Consider the following 19,636-nt stretch of genomic DNA (forward strand, 5'->3'; position numbering starts at 1 on the left):
ACAAATATGCACAATTTTTCTAAGTCTAAAATAGATTCTTAATTTTGTTAAATAAATGAACGTCCACGAGCTTTTCTCAAAGTCCAAAATAGCTAAACTTATTTGCCACCCTACTATTAATATTACCTTTTTATTTAGTATTTATTTGTGTTTTGTAAACCCTCTTAAGCTTCGCTTGCGTGGATAGGGGAGCATATCCATCAATTAAGAGAATTCTACTCTGAAAATAACTAGGGAGAAAGTTATACGGAGTCCAATGTTTTCCAACTTCTTTTCATTGGGGTGGGAGGTTGCCATATAAATGGCATAGTTTTAAAAACCGGACCGGACCGGACCGGCCGGTTCAACCGGGAACCGGCCTTAAATCCGGTCCGGTTATGCTATAAAACCGAAAATACACTAAAAAATGGTGAATAGTGCAGACCGGCCGGTTCGACCTTAAAAACCGGAAAATCGGCCGGTCGAACCGGTTTTGCTTATCTGCCTTCAAGCCCCTAAACTACGTCGTTTTGCCCCCTACAAATTTAACCCTAAAATCCTAAAACTATGTTCAGCTTCTCAGACTCTCAGTCTCTCACACTCTCACTTCTTTCCTCAATCCTCAGTCACGCCTCCAGCCAGCAGTCCAGCCTCCTCATTCCTCAAGCTCTCTCTACTTTCATCCTCACGCCCTCAGCTGCTCAGCCCATGCCCTCGCGCCCTCCCTCGCGCCCCTGCCTCGCGCCCTCAGCAGCCCCTCCCTCGCGCCCCTGCCTCGCGCCCTCAGCAGCTCAGCCCAGGCCTCGCGCCCCTGCCTCGCTCTGCCTCGCGCCCTCCCTCCCCTGCCTCGCGCCCTCAGCTGCTCAGCCTCGCGCCCTCGCGCCCCTGCCTCGCGCCCTCCCTTGCCTCACGCCCTTCCTCGCGCGCTCGCGCCCTGCCTCGCGCCCTCCCTCCCCTGCCTCACGCCCTCAGCCCCTCCCTCCTTGCCTCGCGCCCTCCCTCCCTCACTTGCTCGCTCTCTCAACTCTGTAATATTCTTTTCTTTTTCTATTTTGGGTTTTTTTTTTTTTTTTTTCCAGCTTCATCAGATAATAAACTAATAATTACTTTATTTGCTATTTGGATGTAAATATAATGACTAATGAAGTTATTTGTTTAGTTTTGTTGAAAGTTTATTTTGTTAAGGATGATTGTTATGTTAAATTCTTTAAAAAGATATTATATACTTCTTTAAAAAAATTATTAATTATGTATATAATTTAAATAAATAATAATTAAATTATTTATGACGTCACCGGTTCGACCATCGGTCCGACCTTAAAACCGGTATTTAGCTCCTTTTCTGGTTCTTTCACCGTACCGGTTTTTAAAACCATATTAAATGGTCAAATCGCACTTAACAAACAATGAGTAACTTTGCCTTTAATCATATAGGCAAGAGACATGAACGGTTGAAAATGCTCAAGAAAGGTTGTCACTCGCTAGACTATCTTATAAATATTGCTCTTAAAGTGCTCATCAATCACTTTAAACTGGCGTATTGAGAAGGTTCAAGGCAATGAACAAAAAGAGGCGTTACACTAAACTTTATTATTGCGTACAAATTGTATGCATGAGTCATGACCCCTACTCTTGTTCACAATAAACGATCCTTGTATCTAATAGTAACTGCATCAAAAATATAATAACAAAATAGGAATCTACCTGACCTAATCCGTAATTACATCACTACTTCTTGAAGCCTGTCTCTAGAAATAAACTAAGGTCTACCTTAACATCATCCCAGTTTGAACTATTTAGCTCAACCCCAAGACCTTTCGGTAACATGATTCACATTCAGCTAACCAGATATTCAATTTCCTTCACTTGGAACCCGCTTTAAGCTAGTAATTTACAGTGGTCAATGGCTACATATGCGCCGGCCCTTCCCATATGCAAGGACATGGCTGCAATTATTAAGACATCTGATCCCCAGAAGGCCATCATTCTTGGTCTCTGATGCTGAGACAAGGTGTGAATGCCAAAGACAGCCAGATTCCCCACATCCCCATTAACGAAATAATTCAGGGAAAGACCACATTAAGAATCTTGCGAAAATGTCAGACTCCAAAAACTCAATATGAGCTGCACGGCCGATGAAGGAGTTCAAATTCTTGCCATAGGAGGACGTATCAAAGTTGACATCACAGCGAATGAATACTCGCTGCTCAGAAGAAGGGGCTCGAATCTGGTCCAAGCAATCATTTAGCATCTCTAGAAATAGTTTGCCCTTTTTTGAGAAGTCCCAAGAGGCTGCTTGGCAAGTTTCAATTCTGGCTGAATGGTATGGAACATAACCATCCTGAGAGACAATGAATTAATAGCATCCCGTTAAATGGAGAAAAAGTGACACTAAACGGTAAAAAGAAGAGGCAAAAAGTATCCCAATAGGTCTTCATACTTGCTCAGTCAACTAAAACAGAAGTGGTTCAAATATAAAATTGATGTAATCAATAAGAATTTTTTTTTGTTGGATGAGTCAAATATCCTATTATTTATTTATTTTTATAACAAGAGTGTCCAAACCTTTTCGAGTATTTGACTATTCCCTTGGGCATGTGCATTCTCCCCATCCCTTGGGAGTGGCCCAAGGGACGGGGCCACTCCCAAGGGACCTTATGATATTTGACTCGTCCAGGATCTCATGGATATCATAAGACCTTATGAACCACTAAGCCAACCTCTTGAGGTTGGACAAGTCAAATATCAAAAAGAACATTCACATAGAAAATGCAAAAAAGGGTCATAGCAATAAAAAGAAAATGCACATATTTCTAAATGACTTTAACTTCATGAAATGTTAACTAAACTGAATTCCATCCAATCAGAATTTATTAAAATTTATCATAAAATTCTCCTAGCTTTTCCATTTGGGAAGAAAGAACACTGTCATGTAGTTGCATTTCCATCTAGTACTTATAAAAGTCAGTCTGGTAATCATTAAATACAAAGTAACATTACCATATCTTTCACTATCAGGCCTACATTAAATCTTCCAAAATGTACAAATGAAGAACAGAATATTGTGTCCCAACGCTCCAGCATATAAGGGCATGACTATTATTAGGACGGGAGATTTTACCAAAGAAAAAGTATGAGCGGTGCTAACAAAATCCAAACACAAATTTAAAAGAGAAATATTGGTAGAATGCAACCCTAATGAATGTGGTGAAAACAAATGGTCTGAAGAAATAAGACTATTCCAAATAAGCCTGTTAAATAGGAAGGGATACCTGAGGTGAAGATAACAGGATGATATGCCTGAAATTCTCCAGTGTTTTCTGCTGAAATAAGAAAGAGAACCATTTGAGGCTTCAAACAAAGAGTTAGGTTAAAAGAAAATAGCCTCCTCTCTCTCTAATAGGTCCTAGCCTCAATTATTCACTTTGGAAGTCAGAAAAATACATTAAATTTGCATATGTATTTATATCACAAGTTTATATCTTCTCCCAAGAGTGCAAAAAATACACTAGGCCTGAATCTCATTGTTGTGGTATGAAAATAAATTAAATATTATGTTGCAATCTCTCTCATTTTCTATTTTGTGGGGAAAAGTTAAATAATATATATATATATATATATATTTTACCCAAACATGATCAACAGAAGAACTTGTCCATTACCTTACACAGCTTGTAGAAGAATGTATTTTGGAGATCCGGGTCATCTGTGAAAGTAAGCTGATGAATGCACTGTGTGCCCTTAAATTTCTTCAAAAGCCACAGCCCAGAGTTAAATAAAGAGTTTGAACTATAAAGATATCCCAAGTGTGGACCAGATATAGAGACATATGTATATAAGTATCTTAGGAATGGCTCCATAATGCTCTCTGCAAAAAAAAAAAACAAAAACAAAAAATTAAAAACAAAAAATAAAAAAATAGAAAATAAAAAATAAAAAATAAAAAAAGAAAAGGCAAAGAGTTAGAACCAAACTAGAAACTGAAAGCATCAAGGCATCCAAAGCTGCGGTCCTACCTGCTAATGCTGTTCGTAAAATCACATTTCCAATAGAATGTCCCACAAAACTAAGCTTAATGTCTCCTAAGCGTCCAGATCTTGAAAATTTATCCATCTTTTTTTTAACGAAAGAAACCACTTCCTGAGCAAGCCTTAGTCCCATTTCTCTGAAATCATCAGATGTTTTGTCTTCATTTGCTTCAGACATAAGAAACTCTGTCTTTGGGTCAATCAGAAGCCACTGATTTCTAATAAGCCGTAAATCCAGGTGATGCCCCTACAGTGTTTTGAGTTGTAACAGGTAAAATTAATCTTCTGTTCTATGATTTACCCACAATGCAGTACAGAACATGAATAAAATAGACTTCAAAAGTAATGTTCTGATAACCAAACTGGGTCTACACTCTGCACTTTTTTTATCCAAGAAATTACCGATATTGAACAGGACCGACACATACCATAAAAACCTACCTCAAATACTGACAAGATATACAGGCATGCCGAAAATAAATGATGCAGGAGGAAATGGGAAGACAGATTTATTATATTTTATTTGATTTGTGTATCATGGGCAAGTTTGTAATTTCATAATATTCTAGAATGGACTGTGTTAGCAGTCCATTAGATCTTCTTTTGGGCTTTATTTTAAGTTTGGTTATTTAGTTGGGCTTAGTAGTAAAAGCCTAAGGAGTCCAAGCCCAAGTCTTATTAGGGTTTTAAGAAATCCCAGTTCAACTAGGATTAGGTATTATACTTCTATGTAAAGAGTTGTAATGCTTTATATTGAGATGATGAATGTTTTCAGAATTTAAGAGCTATGAAGCTTTCTTTTCTGGTTTGTGTGATGCGCCCTCATTTGACATTTCAAGACAAGTTTGTAATGGCCATGGGTCTGATGGCTTGCAAATTCATGAGTGGGTGACTGGGGAAGGATCGGGGTTACATGAGGACGAGGAAGGGGAGATCCCAAGCTACGGCGAGGGAATGGGCGGCTCTCCTGTTGCGGATACGAAGTCCGATGAGGAATCAGGGACTCACAAGGAAGAGGCAGGGGAGTTCCTGCGCTCTGGCCAAAGAATGAGCTACACTCTCGTCACTGTCACAAAGCCCGACGGTTGTGTTTCGGGTTCAGATGATCACGGTATTGTTGTGAAGGCAGTTTCGAGTGCTAATAGAGAACCGGCCCACTCCCCTGTTGTTGCTGACCAAACCGTGGACCAAGGGGCTGGGTTTTTGGTTGCCGATACATCTTTTGGAGTTCGTTCGACAACCGCTGAAAATTCTGGGTGTCCAGTTAAGGTTCAAAGCCAATTGGTGGTGGGTTCGGAATTGCATTTTCCTATTTTTGAGGTGGGTTGTGGTTTTATTGAATCTGAGGTTCCTAGACTGATTTGGGATGACTCTTTGCCTTCAGGTAAGGGTGAGGAGGATGTTAATCCTGAGGTCATTACAGCTTTGGCTCTATGGGACCCAAATGGTTTTACTGATCTCGTCTCTATGGAAGATGGTTCAAATGGGCTTTCAGTTGAAGAGGTTTTGGAACCGTTAGAATGGGTGAGAGGGATGATTCGAGGTTTTAGTACTTTTGTGGGTTTCCCAATTGATTGTTGTGAGAGACTGTGTATTGATTTTTTTCAAAAACTTGACAGGGTTTAGGAGTAGCAAGCGACTGCTGTTTCTACTCGTCGGGTAAGCAATTCAAACCAAAAGGGGATGAGGGAGTTAAGAAATTTGTTTTCATCTATTAATTACGATGGGCATTCTGGTAGAAGTTCTAGAGGCAGTTTGAAATCCTCTAGTTTGGATTTGTCTGTTGGTCAATGAATTTAAAAAATTTGTCATGGAATGTGAGGGGTTTGAATAATCCTCATAAGAGAGATGTTGTGAAGAATCTTTTATGGGAACGGAAGTGTGATATCGTATGTTTTCAAGAATCTAACTGGACAGCACCAGCTCCAGCTTGATTAAAAGTCTATGGGGTAGCCCTTTTGTAGACTGGGGGGTCTTAGATACCATACCTACAGCTGGGGTGTCATCCTGATGTGGGATAGAAGGGTTTTTGAGAGAGTAGATTCAGTGGTTGGAAGTTTTTCAACTTCAGTTTTGTTAAAGGGAGTGTCAGATGGCTTTGAATGGATTTGTTCAGGGATGTATGGACCGACTGACGGAAGTCTTAGGGATGCAATGTGGGCAGAATTAGATTTAGTGAGATCACGGTGGGCTGGGGCTTTGTGCTTGTTTGGTGATTTCAATGTTATCCGTTACCCAGCTAAGAGACTTGGCTGTAATTCTTTTAGTCCAGCTATGTTTAAATTCTCAGATTTCATTACTAAACATTTGCTAATTGATTTGCCTTTGGTAGGAGGTGAATATGCTTGGTTTCGAGACTCTGATAGTCCTTCTATGTCCAGACTTGATAGAGTTTTGATGTCAGCAGATTGGGAAGAGCATTTCTTTGATGTGACTCAAAGGACCCTCCCTAGGGTGGTGTCGGATCATTGTCTTTTGTTAGTGGAGGCAGGTGGTATGTCGAGGGGGAAGAGCCCTTTTAGATTTGAAAATATGTGGTTAAGGGTGGAGGGTTTTGTGGATAAGGTTCGTCATTGGTGGAATGGTTATCATTTCGTGGGACCTCCAAGTTATGTTCTAGCTTGTAAGTTGAAAGCCCTTAAAAGGGATTTGAAGCATTGAAACAAGCAAGTTTTTGGAGATGTAGCTTTTAGAAAAAAGAGTCTATTGACCGAGCTCTATTGACATGAGTGAAGAGATGCAGGTGTTGACTCAAGAGGACAGGGCTAGAAGGTTGGTAGTTAAATCAGATATAGATTTTTTGGCTTCTTTGGAAGAGATTTCTTGGAGGCAGAAGCCCAAGGCTCTTTTTATCAAAGAGGGTGATAACAACACACAGTTCTTTCATAGAATTGCCAATTCCCATAGGTGAACCAATCAGATTAGGGGAGTGGAGGTGGATGGCGTTCTCTTTGAGGAGGAGTCAGATGTTACGGATCAGGTGGTGGATTTTTATAAAAGATTATATCAGGAACCAGAAGCTTGGAGACCTACTATTGATGGGTTAGAGTTCGCCTGTCTAGACGAAACTGAGAGGTCTATGTTGAAGAGAGAGTTTGAGAAGGAGGAGATTATTGAGGCTCTTAAGGAGGCGGAAGGCAATAAGGCCCCTGGGCCATATGGGTTTACTATAGCTTTCTATCAGAAATGCCGGAGTGTTTTAGAAGGGGATGTCTTGGCTTTCTTCAAAGATTTTCACAGCCAGTGTGTTTTTGAGAAATCTCTTAATGCCACGTTTCTATGTTTGATCCCCAAGAAGACTAATGCAGTAAATATCAAAGACTTTCGTCCTATTAGTCTTGTGGGTAGCCTTTATAAACTTTTGGCTAAGATGTTGGCTTATAGGCTTTGAGGAGTTTGGATAAATTGATATCCGTCTCTCAAAATTCTTTGGTGGGAGGGAGACAAATTCTTGATTCGGTTCTAATTGCCAATGAATGCTTAGACAGCAGGTTGAAGAGTGGTATTCTTGGTGTTATAATTAAGTTGGACATTGAGAAGGCTTATGATCATGTGAACTGGAATGCACTATTTTACCTTATGGAAAGGATGGGCTTTGGGGTAAGGTGGAGTAGGTGGATTCTTAGTTCTGGTTAATGGATCTCCTGCAGGTTTTTTTGGTAGTTCTTGTGGTCTTCGCCAAGGGGATCCTTTGTCTCTGCTTTTATTTCTTATGGTTATGGAAGTGTTGAGTAGACTGTTGAAGAGGACAGAAAATGGTGGTTTTCTTTGTGGATTTCAAGCGGTGTCCCATAGACATGGGGGTATCCATATCCCTCACCTTCTTTTTGCTGATGATACTATTTTGTTTTGTGATGCTTTTAGGGAACAGTTATTATACGTGCGGATGGTGCTGATCTTCTTTGAAGCTATATAGGCCTGAAAGTTAATGTAGGCAAGAGTGAGATTGTTCATGTTGGTGATGTTGGGAATTTGAATGGTTTGGCTTGTATACTTTGTTGCAAGGTGAGCACTCTGCCTATGAGATATTTGGGCATGCCTCTCAGGGCGCATTATAAGGATTCATCAATTTGGAATCCTATTATAGAAAAGATGGAGAAATGGTTGGCTGGATGGAAAAGACTTTATTTGTCAAAAGGTGGTAGGCTTACTTTGTTAAAGAGTACCCTATTGAGTCTTCCCACCTACTTTTTATCGTTGTTTACTATCCCTCAGGCTGTGGCAGCAAGAATAGAAAGGATTCAGAGGAATTTCCTTTGGGGGGCCTCAGAGGATGTTTTTAAGTATCCTTTAGTTGCTTGGGATAAGGTATGCTTGCTAGTTGAATGTGGTCGTTTGGGAATCCGGAGGGTTGGGCTGTTAAACAAGGCTTTGCTTGGGAAGTAGTTGTGGCGTTTTGGGAAAGAAAATCATAGATTATGGCATCAGGTTATAGCAGACAAATATGGGGAGGCAAGAGAGGCTAGTGCACTAGAGGGGTAAGAGGTGCTCATGGGTGTGGGATGTGGATGAGTATTAAAGAAGGAACAAAGAAGTTTTTTAGCCAGATTCTGTAAAATGTGGGGGAGGGTAGCCGTGTTAGTTTTTGGCATGACCCATGGTGTGGGCCTACTCCTTTGAAGGAACTCTTTCCTTCTATGTATGATTGCTCAGGTTCTAAAGAAGCGTGGGTCTCTGACTTGGTTGTATTAAATTCAAAAGGAGATAGGAGCTAGAATTTATTGTTCCGTCATAGTCCTCAGGATTGGCAGGCAACCACTGTTTACTCATTCTTTGAGTTTATTTATTCCTCTATGCCGAGGGGTGAGGGGGATGATCAGTTGGTCTGGAGATTGACTACATTGGTGTTTTTGATGTGAGCTCTTTTTATAAGCTATTATCTAGTCCTACCATTGATGCCTTTCCTTGAGAGTGTATATGGCGTACTAAGGTGCCTCAACGGGTGTCTTTCTTCTTATAGACAACAGCTAATGATGGGATACTCACCATTGACAACCTTATTAAGAAAGGTCAGTTTTTAGTTAATAGGTGTTGCTTATGTTGCTGTGATGGGAAATCAGTGGACCACCTTCTTCATTGTAAGTTCTCTCATGCCTTATGGTGTGAAGTTTTTGCAGTGTCTGGAATTCAATGGGTAATGCCAAGGTCAGTGAACTCTTTTTTCTTTATTTGGAGAAACTGGTTTGGAAAGCATCTTTCAACCATTTGGAATATGGTCCCGGCATGTTTAATGTGGTTAGTCTGGCAGGAACGTAATACCCGCATTTTTGAAGATAAGGCAAGAACTTTGGAACATCTAAAATGTTTACTTTTTTGTACTCTGTTACTTTGGGCTCGTGTTTGGGGGTGTACGAACTGTACTACTGTATTTGATTTTTTAGTTTCTATTTCCTTTAGCTCTTAATCTTCTTGTACTTGTTTCATTGTTCAAAGTGTTCACCATCGTAAACATGATGTTCAATTCTTTTCAATAAAAGTCTAATTACCTATCCAAAAAAAAAATAGTAATGTTAAAATTCAATCTTATCAATACCCTTCAGCCTAATAATTGTAAAACTGGTAAAATGAAACAAGAACCCTTCCTAGCATGGTGAAATTAACTTGAAATGAAATGTACCATGTTTATGACTAACTAAATTAGAATGGAGCTCTTATCAAAAAAAAAAAAAAAAATAGAACGGAGCTAGCAGAGCTAGCATGCTCGCAATGTTCTGTACCATTGCTCTATGGTTCTATTCAAAATTTCCCTGATGAGCATCACTGGCTTACAAAGTGCTAGAAACCTCATTGAAGTGTCATAAGACATGAATGCATTTCAATTATGTAAGCAACAACTTCAAACCAAAAGCAATTTCAGAACCCTGACGAGTATTACTTTGAAATAACAGATAATTTACATTAGCAAGTACGATTTTCAATTTGGCAACTTCTAGAAACATCACAATGAGAATGATATACAAAAAAACAACGGCATGTTTATATTTAGGTGAGGCTGTAGAGAGTAAAACTTGCCTGAAACCCGTGCACAAAGACAACAATCCTCAAAACACGACTATTTTGGAGTGAGCCAGAACCAGATTTCTTGTTGGCAGCTGCAGAGCTGGTTCCAGTGAGTGGGCCCATCGAATCTATCACATCCAAATGTCTCAAGTATGAATGTGCACTAGCAGAGCGCCGCCTAGCATTCATCACACGTTCTACAATTACAATAGGAATATTTGATGGATTTCCAAATATTTGCATGTCTTGAATTGACCGATTGTTGATCTGCATGAAGCAATACCTATTTATAGAAATCCAATTATACAGGAAACAAGGATAAGAAAGAAATCCATTTGAGAATAATTACTCACATTCATCTGTGCAATACTTCGCCTATGAAGCTCAGCACGTGTAGCTGCAGTTTGGGCAGGCTGTACAGATAAAATAGAATTCCCATGTCAGACACTGAAGTGAATGACTATTTGTCCATGTAGTTGAAAGGGTAAACCAAGATTAACATTATGTAAACAGTGGTAATAAAGAAATGTAGAACAAATATGAGCACTTACATCATCAGTTAACTTCCACAAACTTGAAACTCTTTTATGGGAACCATTATGGGAAGACTCATCACCTCCACTATTTAAATAGTGATGAGGCATCTCAACTGTAGAGTATACCATCCATATTGACCATTCAGCTCTTCGATCCTTAGCCCATGCATCACGCAGGAATTCCAATATCTTCCTTTCATTAGCCCTAGAATAATGAATTATAGTTCGGCATGAAAAAAAAGCTTAAAAAGAGCATAGGCAACCACCATATCACAGTTTCAAGTCTTTATTTTGTTAACTTGTGGCTATGGACAGAGATGTCAAAATCCACCAAGAAAGGGGTCCCAAGCTGGGTATTCAACTCTTTAAATGAACTCAGGCTGCTCCTATGAAAGTTGGAATTTATCAAAAATCTCAGTAACCACTTGGTATCTTGGCAAAAATCCCCTTTATTATCTCAAAAACCTATTTAGCCACTAGCTAACCATCTCAATCCCCATAAATATTGACCTATAAAAGTATTCTCATGGATGAACCACCAATAACCACGGCACTTAATTCAATTCATATATAGAAATTGTTGAATTTAATAAAATTTCAGCTGCTTAGTTTAAGCTTTGAGGGTGTGATTGCCTTCTCTTTTAAAAGTGTGATTGACTAATTTAGTAGATATATCTAAAGTAACATTCATTTTACTTCACTGTTCATATTCTGAGCTATTTCATTTACTTTTCAATTAGTAACATTCATTTTACTCCACTTAGGCTTTGTGCTTTTGATCCTAGGCTATAGTGACGTTAGAGCCTTAATAATGCACCTTGATCCTTTAATAACACTGCTGAATGTTAGAATTTGAATGGACTTTTGAAATTAAAATTAATAAAATCAGGCAAAGTTTATATACAATTTCAAGGATATGGAGAAAATCTAACCTGTGGAAATGCAAAAAAGTATTCCATAAATATGACACTTGATCACCCAGTGAATGAAAAGAGTTCAACAAATCACCCCTAGATAAGCGGCGAAGCAATTCCTCACTTCGAAAATCTAGACTACCATTTGCTCTCTATTCAAGAACAGAAAACATTACTAAGTAAGCATTACAAAACTTTAGAATCAGAGGAAATTACAAAAAAGAATAAAAAATACTCTGCTGAAAAGTAAGGACCTCAAGACCATTTCGTGGCTTGCCTTGTCCTGAAACTTCATCTGCGGCACCCGAATTTTTTTTCAGGACAGAACCAAACAAATTTGTATCATCCATGTTGGATATAAAATCAGTCAAATCAACAGCTTGGTCAATTGCTCGGCTAAGTTTTTGTAGCTCTTCAAGCAAGATGTCACGAGCAGTTAATAATGCTTTAACAAGCATGACGTCATTAAAATCTACAGAAGCAACCTGGTCCAATGCATAGCCATCACAAATACAACTGTTAATACTTGAAAGAACACTGTTTAAAGAACTGGAAACAAAACACTATTAGCGGGCAGAATAAAATGTGCAAGCACCTCCATTCTGAAATACATTAAAACACTGGCTTACAAAAATTGACTCTTCAGATTCTATTAACAAGTCTTTACTCCTTTGGGCATTAGGCACTAAGCCATTAGTCATTATGGCAACTTTGTACCAAACCAAAGCTTCCTTATTTTTTTTTTTCAGCAAAACCACACAAGCAAGAAACATGTTGGTGCAGTCAGCAAAGAGATCAAGAAAAAACAAGATTTAAAACCCAAAAACTAAAGAATTGTTGTCTAATTTTGATGTGGGACATTCTTTGCATCTTTCATAGGTTACCTTAGTTATTTTTTACTTTTAGTATCAACTTTCTTTAGGTTGGAAGGTTCCAAGATTAGTTTTAATTAAGTTTCACTAGGGTAATTTGGTAATTTCAAGATATTCTAGAATGGGTTGTACAAGAGGCTCATGACACCAATTTTATGTCCTTTTTCTATTTGTTTTAGAAGTTCTTAACAATTTTTGTTTGTTACTAGCAAAGTTTTGAAACGGAAACATGATGACCAGTTTAACTGTGAATCAGTCATCAGTCCAATTTTTAAAACAAAAAAAACCTTAATAAAAGCTTCAAACCATTTGAACCAAGGTCAGAACCGTCATACACAAAGCAACTATTGCGAGGGTGAATGTGGGCAGTGGGTCCAGAGGCAACCCTGAGGCCGTCAAGCATTGTGCAAGGCCACGCCTCAACTTTCCAGTCACCATCACCGGAAACCCTCCCACCATAGGGACTCATACAGTCTTAAGCAGAACCAAAATGGCAAGAAACACAAAATCCAGAAACAGAGACACCTTCAAATTGAAGGGGAGAGAGACTGAGATTAAAAATATGCACAGCTTGAAAGATAAGCTTTTGACAGCAAGACTAAAAGGTTTTATTATTATTATTCCTTTCTATTTCTACATGTTTGTAAATGTGGGGAAGAGAATTAAACATTATTTGTGTTTTGTTATTATTTTCTATTTGTTTCATACTAATTGCGAAAATAAATTTGAAAGGTATTTCATCTTTTTAGATCATGCAAAATAAATTGCATTGCAAAGTTGAATACAAAGCCATCCTATTTCTTAAGCAAACACTGCCATTATGCCAAGAAGAATATGGCAAAAACTGAAGCTACAGTATAAGTACAATTTACAGTAACAAGCAGATCCACCTGCATGCACAGATATATATACACACATACCACAACCAAAACATGCACAGACAGAGTATTGATAAACACAAATTGTCATCGTTGGGTAGATGCACCAGACAGCTAATTATTTGGTTAAAGGAAACAAAGATCCAACATGCTTTAACTCAAATGGATCTTCCTACTCAAAGAACAGGTTGTGAGTTCAATAGCTAGGTGCACGTGCAAGTTACCAAAAGAAAAAGAAAGGAACTAACAGAGAGGTAAAAGTTTCAGTCAAATAAATAAATTGTGCTAGAACATACTTTCGACCCAATGGAACTGTCACCTGCATCATCTTGGGCAGTGCTGGAACCACTGAAATAATTCAACTGACCATGTTACTTCAACAAATAAATACAATAATGAACTATCCAAAGAAAGTGTAAATAACGGAATGTGATAGCAACCAGGTTATCCATTTTAGTAGCATATGCGACAAACCTGGGTACCTTCAGGGGGGACATGGAAGAACCAACTTTCAGTAGACTGGTGTGTATGCTTACATCAACAAGCACAGCATGGAAAGCATCGAAATGAACGGGGCAATAAGAATGCAACCCTAGAAGAGCTTTAGGAGGAATTCGAAATTCATGCACTGCAGAAGGGGAAGTATCAAGAGAAGCCACTATCTCAGACCTACAGAAATTAATAACAATCACCGCCATATTAAATTCCAATGGAAGTCCAAGCATGCATTAATTGGCAAAAGCAGACTCTTAGACTTTCAACTCACCCTTTTTTAAGGGCTGGAGCATACATAAGCTCAAACTTCAAAATAACTGCAGAAGTGGGTGGACCCTGCAAATAAAGTGCCATATAATTAGGCAAGACATGATAACAGTACTAGATACCAAAGGACAAAAAGCGAGCAGAGAGAGAGAGGGAACACTACCTCATATCTACCAACAGGTAGATTAAATGAGATCATGATGGATAAGAGAACATCCTGCCTTGCATACTTGATCCGGAAAGGCTGGGTTGAGAAACTGTTGTCTGTGTCATCAATCCTCCATACTCCGTATACATCATCAGAACCCAGATCAGGAACTACAGCTCAAAAAAGTTTCACTACCTCTTAGTCCTTAGCTCATCTAAAGAAATATCAAAGATCCCAACTACCAGAAAAATTTCTATTTAAGCAATGCAAACATATCTCCAATCAGTGATAAAATGCAGAATATCTAATAAATCAAAATCATTGGGAGTCATCTAAATATCTTGAAGAACTCCTTGTCAAACATTCTGAAGCAACCATGTACTTCATCATGGGTGCACCTAACTGAACTGAGCTACCTTAGAATCTAAATGCTAGAATAAAAATGACCACCTAATCACAATCTCAGCCAAAATGAGTGAGAATGAAGGGGGGGAAATCTTTGAGAGGGTTTTTTTTTCCTTCATAATTCAGATGAGTAAACATCATGAGCAGGGAACATTGATCTACAATCCACATCAAGTGATGGCCCCCTACAATACTAATACTGGAAAAATGTGCAAAGAAGACTTTTTCTACATAAATGAGCTAGGAAACATTAGCTTGTAAATTCTTTATTATTCGGGCCATCGAATTCTCTCATGAAATGTTTTAGCCAAATCATTATAGAATTCAATAAAAAAAAAATTTTAAAAGATCAAAAGAAAATAAAAAATCAACTTTCCAATCTACCATCGAAATATGCATCAGCTTTTCAACGCTACTTTATGATGTCAAACACCAGAATTTCAAATTTTATTTCAAGAATGGACACCTTCACAATATACCAAAAAATTATAAAATTGTCAGTTTTCACTGCAGGCTAATCAATTAGCAACATAGCTCAATCTTGAATTCACAAAGCCATTGGCCAATTGCATAAACTGCAAAGTTCATATTTGAGTTTTAAAAGGAGCTGTTTTAGACCATATACTTGTAATTTAGGTATGCCTCCAAATTGCAAGATGCACAGACACAAATATTAAATCTTCAAAGAGCTCGCTCTGGACAACTCATTAGCAACACACACACACACACACACACACACACAGATCAAAACCAGATACGTAATTGATAAAAGCAAAGAGAATAACCATTACAACACGAATAACACACCTTCATATTGAACAACTCTTGCTGGAGTTCCCAAAGAAGTATAGTCATCATCTTCCCATCTCATAGTAATCTTAATTTGATACCATCTGGACAAAGGAAACACTAATAAGCAAAAGAGTAATTCATCTCCAAAATCTAGTCGAAGTGTGTTTGGATGCCATTTGATGATGCTTTATTTACTAAAAGTAAAGGTACAATAGAAAACGAGTTTTTTTTTTTTTTGGGAGCATGCCAAAGTTCAAGAGGCCCCGAAAGCTGGTTTTTTTTGGGCTTGCCAAACACACAAACATACAAATAAATAAAGAAGATCAAGTTCACAATAAGTAATGAATTTACAAGCACATACCCCTGCTGGAAAAGGTCAAGATTGTGAAACCTATGAATGTAAATGGCAATTTCCTGTGCAGTGTCCAACATTGCCACCGGCTTAACTCTGGCCGGGTGGGGCTTAGCATCAGGCAACCTCTTTGCTGACCAAGTCCTATATTTCAAACCAATGAACCACCCCAAATGCCGATACATACGTAACCCACTTTGAGTGAATTTTGCATCCCTTTCTTTTCAACCAATATCAGTTATAAGTTACAACCGCAACCTCCTGCCAAACCTACATATTTCTTTTCTGGAGCCCCATAATTCACAAAAAAATCAAACGAACTCTCTCACACATCACTATAAGAGACACAAGAATTTTACAACCAATCACGAAAGTTCTCTCACTCTTTGCTGTATGAATCCACTTTCAGGAGTTCTCAATCTTCAAAATCATAAGAAACTTCTAGAGCTGCAAAGAAGTTCATGACATAATCAGGTAGGTACAAGAGTGAAAAACAAACCCCCCCAAAAAAATAATAATTGGTCATTTAGAGAGAAAGCATGATGTTGATTCATTACCAAGATTATTAAGTACAACGAATGTAGCTTATCAATTATCCTTATAAATTTACACCGTAATGGTAGTTAGAAGATGCGCGCACGCGCACACATTAGCAATTGCAAAAGGACACAATCAAGGTTCCTCCTCCTAAGATTTTCCCTATAGGGAAGCATCAAGAAACATTTAAATGCTACTTTATTAGCTGCATTTCACATTGCGTGCTTGCTGCTTAGTGTGTTAATTAAATAATACTCCTACATATTTGTTCAACTTTCTTTAAGGAAAAAGATAGAGACACATTAATAAATACAAAGACAAAATCCATGAAATCAAAGCGTGAAAAACACTTTGGGGGCTATCAGTGAAAACTAATGTGCGCATTAATTAATAGCTCAAGCATTTCTGCAGCTCAATTCTCAAACTATTACACATTCACTTTTTCGGTATAAGATTGCATTTCACTTTCTTAAAAACAGTAATAACTAAAAACGATACTCTTGAAGAAAAAAAAAACACATGCACACAAAATTATCAAAGAAACAATTGGTCAGACATGTAAGCATGTTACAGACAATTCAGATATGAGCTCATGGATGAATCTTATGATCAAACTTTGAAGGGAGAACAAAATACGAGAAATGCAAAAACAGCGTAAACCTTAAAAAAGACAGACAATAATTAATTAAGAAGTGAATGAATGGAAGAAAGAGAAGGGAGAAAGTACCACGTGGAGATCTGCTATTTGTGGAAGAGGTCGAAAGCTTTTTTTCGCTAGGGTTCGTAGGTAGCTTTGGGTGAAGAGCAGAGGAGCGAAAAAACTCACAGAGAAAAAAAGAACAGAAGGAAAAAGAAACTCTGTGAGCTGTACGATGATGTAATATTAATCATAGGTAGATATTTAGATATAAACGCTAATTTGCTTTTTCTACTTTCTTTTCTAGTCTCTGTGTGTATGTGTTTTATTTACGATGATGTCCCTGACAACAAGACCTTTCTGTTTTAACTTTTTTTTTTTTTGCTGAATTCTGTTTTAACATTTATGTATTGTTTTAGGTACCCAAATCACCAAATGAGCTTTCAATAAGACCGAGTCTTTAATAATAATAATGGAGGGATATTATTGAGAATTGGGTCAGCTAAGGCTGCTAAGCGATTCCATGTTGTTGCTTTTGGGCCTACAATTTTGATTTGGGCTAATTCGGTTGAGTTTAGGCTCAAACTCTACGCTAATCCCAGTTAGTATTTAATAATACTTTGGGCATGTTGTAGGCTTCTATGCCCGCAAGGCTAAAGGAGATTTAAAAGCCCGGTTGGTCTTACTAGTAGGCTAGATTTGGGCCCAAATTAAACTGGGCTTGAAGATATGATTAAGTACAAAAAATTGCTCTTGTTATAACTTTTAATGACAAAGGTTTAGCAGTTTTTTTTTTCAATAAAAATGTCCAATGATCAAATCTTTCAACCCATATTGTTATAACTATCAATTAAATTCAAAAAAAAAAAAATACTTCTTATACTTTTTTTTTATCTAAAAGAAAAACCTAAGAGCAAAGTGCACGATAAGACTAGTAACACAAATGACAAAGTTTTTAACCCTAATCAAATTGTAATCTCTTATCATTCTATGTATCGATATATATTTTTAAATTTGTGAAATATAAATAAAAATCTTTAACATATAAATAGACAATCTCTAATGCAAACTGTAAGGGCACAACTTGATCCACGACCCAAAATGACTCGAATAGTAGCCCAATAAGCCCACAACAATAAATTTGATAAAGAATGAGTTGGATATTGATCACTCAAAAAGTTAAAGTTAATCATAATGAGATAAGAAGCAAATGAAATGACTAGGGCAACAAATTATAAAGAAAAGAGGCTCCTCGGTCAGGGCCGAGGAATGTCTATTTTTTATGTATGTGTGTTTCTTTCTCACTTATACAAATATTTCAGTTCTTAGTTACAAAGTCTTTTTTTTTTCCTCTTTCTTTTTCTCGATCCCCATATGGATCTTAATTTTTCTTCTATCTTTAAACACAAATCATCATAATCCTACACTTGGAAGGCTGAGATCAAGGTTGTCAAAATCGGGATCCTACGTAGGATCCTAGGAGGTAGGTGAGATCGTGGATCGTAGGATTGGATCGTAAATCGTAAGATCCTATATTATTTGAGGAAAAAACAAAAAAAATAAACATTTGTATGTTAAATAATCACATAAATTATACATTCATTAATATAATTACCATACATCACTATATTCATTTATAAGCATCATTTAAAGAGGTCAAAAATCTCAAAACATGACACTCTATTGGAATATTTTTTATTCGGATCCAACTGGCACACTCTCTACATTAGAGTTGAAAAATTTGGTCTATTGGGATTTTATTTTTCATTTAAGTCCAACTGAGCAATCTATTAAGTTTAAAAACATTACAAGAAATAAAGGTCGTTTGGGATTGTCAAAATCATGTGATCTTATCGATCCTGAACGATCGCAAAGATCCTTGAAAGATCCGAATTGTTTTGAGCAGGTGAGATCGTAAAATCGTAGGATCGTAGGATCCAGATCGGGATTTTGACAACCAAGGCTGAGATTGCATTCCTAGAACTTCTGCCTCATCCGGAACATACTAGTAAGTTTTTACCTTGCAATCTTAGTTGTGTCACTACTATTCATGGTCATTTCCTCATTAATGTAGTTAGGAGAGTAGTTGTCTTGTATTTAATGCGGAGGAGATGACTTCTACACACTTCTTCCTTCATCCTTCTCGTATTTTGTGCCGAGTTTGCTATTTTTCCTTTGTGATGTTTTAACTTCGTGTGCCTCACAAAGCTAATACTCGTCCCCGAGGTCCGAGGTATATCCTCGAAAATAATCTTGGCTACCCATTTGAATTGGATTAGGGATCCTCGTCCTCACACAAACAAATAAAGACATTATGATCCAATTTATAGAACGCATTGTGCTTGAGAAACAATTTTATGGAAGCAATCATGCTCCATGCATATATATCCTCTTACAAGTTGTTGATAAAAGTTATCTCAAAAAAGAAAAAGAGAAAAAAAGAAGGTGTTCATAAAAAATATCCTCTTACAAGGTTGACCTCCTTTAACGACGTCCACTATGGATTAGAACGGTATATATAGGATGACATAAAGAAGATGTTTTGTTTTTTTGATATGCCATAAAGAAGATGCAAAAGTAAAACGCCACTAAAATCCAGAAATATAGACAGATAAGAACATACGTGGTCCCTTGGAAAGAAGAAATATGAAGAAAAAAAAAAGTAAAAAATCATGGCAAAGAAAAAAAAAAGTTAGACGAGTTGTTTTCAAAGTATAAAGAAAGTAAAATGGAGTTGTCTCATCTACGTAACAGAGTGGGCCTCGAGGTAGACCCGTGAGCTGTGGTGACCTCAAA

At 37.6% G+C, this 19,636-nt stretch overlaps 1 protein-coding gene across 2 annotated transcripts; it reads right to left on the bottom strand.

The window, feature by feature from the left end:
* Positions 1-1,538: 1,538 nt before the first annotated feature.
* LOC142613162 (uncharacterized) lies at positions 1,539-17,080 on the bottom strand. 2 transcript variants are annotated; one of them, XM_075785379.1, is made up of 16 exons: positions 16,931-17,080; positions 15,676-16,113; positions 15,330-15,415; positions 14,133-14,287; positions 13,974-14,038; positions 13,682-13,876; positions 13,504-13,555; positions 11,712-11,942; positions 11,476-11,609; positions 10,559-10,748; positions 10,361-10,420; positions 10,020-10,274; positions 3,996-4,254; positions 3,642-3,847; positions 3,252-3,299; positions 1,539-2,320 (listed from the first exon to the last, which is right to left on the bottom strand). In XM_075785379.1, exons 2-16 carry the CDS (start codon positions 15,849-15,851, stop codon positions 2,030-2,032), a joined length of 2,403 nt encoding a protein of 800 aa, XP_075641494.1. In that variant the 5' UTR covers positions 15,852-16,113; positions 16,931-17,080; the 3' UTR covers positions 1,539-2,029. The 2 variants fall into 2 exon arrangements, with proteins under 2 accessions (XP_075641494.1, XP_075641493.1); XM_075785378.1 differs by having other exon boundaries at positions 3,252-3,302.
* Positions 17,081-19,636: the final 2,556 nt, after the last annotated feature.

This window comes from Castanea sativa, chromosome 10 (genome assembly GCF_040712315.1).
Source record: "Castanea sativa cultivar Marrone di Chiusa Pesio chromosome 10, ASM4071231v1".
In the NCBI taxonomy this organism is placed as follows: domain Eukaryota; kingdom Viridiplantae; phylum Streptophyta; class Magnoliopsida; order Fagales; family Fagaceae; genus Castanea; species Castanea sativa.

Excerpts from the sequence above, each read along its gene's own strand:
- LOC142613162 (XM_075785378.1), bottom strand. The coding sequence starts at position 15,851 with ATGTATCGGCATTTGGGGTGGTTCATTGGTTTGAAATATAGGACTTGG. Across the intron at positions 14,039-14,132 it reads TACCTGTTGGTAGATATGAG|GGTCCACCCACTTCTGCAGT; the intron begins GTAGTGTTCCCT and ends CTTTATTTGCAG. Across the intron at positions 10,421-10,558 it reads TGTGGAAGTTAACTGATGAT|CCTGCCCAAACTGCAGCTAC; the intron begins GTAAGTGCTCAT and ends TTATCTGTACAG.